Genomic DNA, 5,000 nt, shown 5'->3' on the forward strand with positions numbered 1-5,000 from the left:
CCTTTATTAATATAAGGTGTCATAAAACTAAAATAGTTGCCTGCTGAATGAACACAAATAATGTTCTGCATAATTTCCAATCATGCTGAATCCTTCCTGTATCAACATTTAACTTATTGGAAGAACGACTTGTACTATTACCTCATTTACCACTTTGAGATTAGAGTCTTTCTTTTATTCAAAGGCACTAATTTAGGCCATTATAATGCCCTAAAATTTATTTCAGCACTTTGCATTATTGCATGTATACATTCTGACATCATCTTTTCCTTGGCCAAATGAACCTGTGTGGGAGACAACGCTCACATATGTGTCTTTATTACTCATTCCTTCTTATTTATATAAGAATGACCTCATCAGCCACGCATCAATGGGCATACACACATTTTTCAGTGTATGTTTGAGAAGGGTGAATCATTCATATCACACGTTCCTCTTGAAACGAGTTGAACATCTATATAAGCATGATTGAGCATGATTGCAATTTATGCAGAACATTAATTGTTTTCATTCCGCAGGCTGCTATATTCATTTTTATAGCTTACTTTATATTGATACAAATAAAAGATCACTGAAACAGATAATGGATTGACATGCATTGACAACATATCTGAATAGACGGTACATATGTGTTTAGAGAACTGGGGGAAAATAGTGCAAAAAAGTGAGGGGTTCTACGCGGAACTATAACTACGTGGATGATTACTGTTTGCAGGCTATTTCAGTTGAGTCCGTTGTAGGCCAATGTTTCATGTTTATTTTTATTTTTTCTCCGCATTCATCATCAGTCATTAAATAAGTCTACTGAGAGAGAACAGTATCCATCACAGCTCATTCGAGAAAGGATAACTGAACGGTTAAAGATCTGATCATCTGGCTCTGCAGCAGGCTTCAGTGCTGTCTCCTGCTCCATGATCAAGATCACGTGCTTCATACACCAACCCAGTTTAATTTGTTTGCTGTTCCAACTTTTTAATCAAATTATGACAACCACCAAAATTCAGGAAATTGTTCTGAGAGAACATCATTTGATTTAAAATTGGAATGAGCGGTGATGAATACAAGAGTCCCCATCCTGTTATAACCTGGCTCCATCCTGTTATACCCCATCCTGTTATAACCTGGCTCCCATACGCAGAGAGAGAGGGGCTCTCCTCCCCCTGCATCACACATATTTCCTGGTATAGTAAAAGGGGTCTACTCTAAAGAATGGCCGCTATCATATTTCAACCCGGACTGTTACTGTACGTTGAGGCCACGTAGACATTGTATTATAGCAGACAGAACCTCCCCCGAACTGATGCAACAGTTTCCATCCCGCTTCAAACCCTGAACTTGTGGAGCCAGGTGAAGAGACTGGTCCACACACTCTCCCTCTCGATGCATTGGCCGATGTTGCGCCAAAGCGAAGTTATTAACAAGTTGCACATTGAAATACTATGTCAGCGCATTTAACCCGAACCAAATGCGGGAGCAGCGCTACGCCGAGACCCCCTGCAATAAGGACGCACACACATGCACACTGACACACACAAACACTGACACAGACACGCATAAACATATTCGCAACAGCAGAAGTGTTCATCACGCAGGCCTAGACGTCTAAACGCTTTGATCATGCAGCATCGTGTCCAACAAGTGCCCTAGAACTCCCGAGTCTGAAGAAAAATCCGGTACTTTAAAAGAAACCCCATAAAGATGCCATGTAGCCGTACTACTCACCAATAATAATGGCACATGCGCTCAAAAGTCCAATTTCCTTCTTCAAAGTGACTCTGTCGTTCCCAGCAGGGCTGCCCTGGCTGTCATTGTCCCCGGCCGGCCCGACCGCCTGCAGCGGCTCGGTCTCTGCCTTGGAGCAGCTCCTCCGGTTCGCGTCGGTTCCATCCATCGTGCGCCTCCTTTAACACAGTCCCTGCTCGGATCGCTGGGCTGCGCTCATATAGTGGGTGCTACTACACTGATGCACCGCGTAGGGCCCACGCATGCGCAGGAGACTACGCTGTTGTTGCATGCATACTAATACTGTCCCGGGGTGGGCGTCCTGTTGTTGTTGTTATTATTGTCCATAAGGGTGAGGAGGAGTATGGTGAGGATGATGATGGTGAGGATACTTATATATACTCCTTGTGGGAAATTAATCAATAACAGCACAGCAGAAAGAGGAGAGAGAAAGAGGGTGTGTTGGTTTGTCTTTGAGAGAGAGAGAGTCAGAGAGAGAGAGAGAGAGAGAGAGAGAGAGAGAGAGAGAGAGAGAGAGAGAGAGAGAGAGAGAGAGAGAGAGAGGGGGTGTGTGTGTGTGTGTGTGTGTGTGTGTGTGTGTGTGTGTGTGTGTGTGTGTGTGTGTGAGACCCAAACACACGTTTTGGCTGAACAGGTATTGACTTTTCTCGAGGGCACCTTGACCAGACTGGGATAAGGCATTCTTAACATAACACGGGCCTTCATAATGTAACATAAGCACTCATAATGTAACATAAGCCTTCATAACGAACCATAAGCACTCGTAATGTGACATGGGTCAGCATATTGACCCAATGTATTGAATATACATCTAGAACCGTTTATAACTTATTGTGTATTTTATATCATGATCCTCACTGTGTGGTATGTTAGTTTACTCTTCAGGTAACCAACCGTCATGGTAAATTCTAGTTGTACCTGGTAAAGGTTAGTCTACCTCTACAGGTACCTGGCCATCCCCTGGAGGGTCCATTCTGTCATCCAGTTGTACCTGCCAAAGGTCAGCCTCCTCCACAGGCGTATAGACACACACTATTGACATAAGGACATCATTCCTTGGACTCCAATCAGGAGTTCACCCTGTCATCGCCTCTCCTTCAGCACTTCAACCCTCCGTCTTCCCCTTCACTCTCTCTTCTCCGCTTCCTCTCATCCTTGTATTTCCTCCCTCCCCCCTTTAATCAGCCATTCACTCGTTCACGTCCTCTTCACTCATTTATCTAATCACCCCTTCTTCATCCTCCTCGCCCCCAGGGAGAAAAAACACAACAAGCTTCACCTGGTTGTCATGGTACCCCTGCCCCCCCCCCCCCTCCCCGCCCCCCCCAACCCTCCCCAGACCAAGGAAACAACAGACCCTCGTCCCACACCCTCTGAAACTGGACCCACGAGACGACACTGAGACACACACACACTCACACACACACACACACACACACACACACACACACACACACACACACACTCGCACGCACGCACGCATGCACACACACACACACACACACACACACACACACACACACAAAGACCATCAATGAAACCTGACACCTTCAACTTCAACCCTATGGTATACAGGACTGGAGTATAACCAGTATAACCAGTAGAGATAATGTGGTTGTACTGGGAAGCTCCCAGTGTCCACCAGTAGAAGACTGTGGTTATAATGGGCAGCTCCCAGTAAAACCAGTAAAAGACGGTGGTTGTACTGCGTAGCTCCCGGTGTCCACCAGTAGATGACTGCGGTTATATTGGGCAGCTCCCAGTAAAACCAGCTGAAGACTGTGGTTGTACTGGGCAGCTCCCGGTGTCCAGCAGGAAACAGTAGTTGTGTTTGGTGTGAACTGTTTCTTGAGGGCCTGAGTGTGTCATTGTTGTCTCTCTCTCTCTCTCTCTCTCTCTCTCTCTCTCTCTCTCTCTCTCTCTCTCTCTCTCTCTCTCTCTCTATCTCTCCCCCTGCTCTCCATCAGCCAGCTACACTTTAAGTACTCAGGTCATTGACTTGCGGCGGGCAGGGACTGGCTAGAGAATACACAATTAGTGCGGGCCCCGTAGCAGGGGCCAACTCTCCCTCTGCCTGAGCTCCCGACGAAGACCACCGGCTTTGTGTAGGACAGGAAGTCATTCTGAAACAGTGAGGCAACAAACAAATACATCACACAGGAGGGTGTGAGAGAGAGGGAGAGAGAGAGAGAGAGAGAGAGAGAGAGAGAGAGAGAGAGAGAGAAACGGAGAGACGGAGAGAGAGAGACAGAGACGGAGAGAGAGAGAGAGAGAGAGAGAGAGAGAGAGAGAGAGCGAACAAGAGATGGAGAGATGGAGGGAGAGAGATTTATGCATTATTCATCATATGGTTGAAGTGCCTTCGGTAGCTAGTGGACAGGCTGGGATTGCTGTGTGTGTGTGTGTGTGTGTGTGTGTGTGTGTGTGTGTGTGTGTGTGTGTGTGTGTGCGCGCGTGTGTGTGTGTATGTAGCCAAAGCCTTCATCACAGCCTCCCCTTTTAGCAGCCCGGACACTGAGTTAGCTCTAATGGAAATAGTGTAGAATGAGCTCCAGTAAACTGTACCACAGACAGCTGAAGGACTACATTAACAGGGGCTAGCAGACATATTGTCTGTGAGTAAGTAACTAAGTATGAAGGGATAAGATAAGATCAGCTTTATTGACAAAGGTTTAGGAAACATAACGTCTCCTGCATTACGTTCATCAAATGATTTAGAAACCTATTTCAGTGGGTCCTGCCGTGGCAAAAGATGGTTTGTCCTCACAGAGCATTGTCGGTTTTGTGTGGACTGAATCTGGATCATGTCATTTGTGGTCTAGTTGTGATGTGTGTGTGCGGTATGTATGTTTGTGTGGTGTGTGTGCATTGTATGTGTTGATCCTGTTCCTTTGCAATATTTAAATAGCATATCTGGAATATTTTTGGTATCCTTTCCTTCTATTAATATATATATATAGTTTATATTTTTAATATAACAGGTTGGGAATTTATTTATTTAAAATATATTTGTATATATTTGTTTACATCTATATATCTATATATAGAATAGATATATAAAGAAATGTAAATATATATCTATATATACACTCACACACACACACATACACACACACACACACACACACACACATGATGACACAAAGAAAAATAATTTGTTAACAGCTACAGCATGGCTGTGTGAGGCGGCTGGGGTGCTATAGCAACCTCCTCCACCCACCCATGACCCCCCCCCACAACCCCCCCTCCCCCCAGGA

The 5,000-nt window shown here is 45.3% G+C and overlaps 1 protein-coding gene across 1 annotated transcript in view; it reads right to left on the bottom strand.

Annotated features, from left to right (window-relative positions):
* The window catches only part of slc7a10a (solute carrier family 7 member 10a), a gene marked incomplete at its 5' end in the record, with an annotated part of 22,738 nt that extends 20,847 nt beyond the window's left edge, over positions 1-1,891 (bottom strand). The window contains one exon of the mRNA XM_084476004.1: positions 1,723-1,891. Coding sequence (XP_084332130.1) covers positions 1,723-1,891 — 169 coding nt within the window. The remainder of the gene's footprint in view (positions 1-1,722) is intronic.
* Positions 1,892-5,000: the final 3,109 nt, after the last annotated feature.

Source organism: Micromesistius poutassou (genome assembly GCF_964030765.1).
Source record: "Micromesistius poutassou genome assembly, chromosome: 12".
Classification (NCBI taxonomy): Eukaryota; Metazoa; Chordata; class Actinopteri; order Gadiformes; family Gadidae; genus Micromesistius; species Micromesistius poutassou.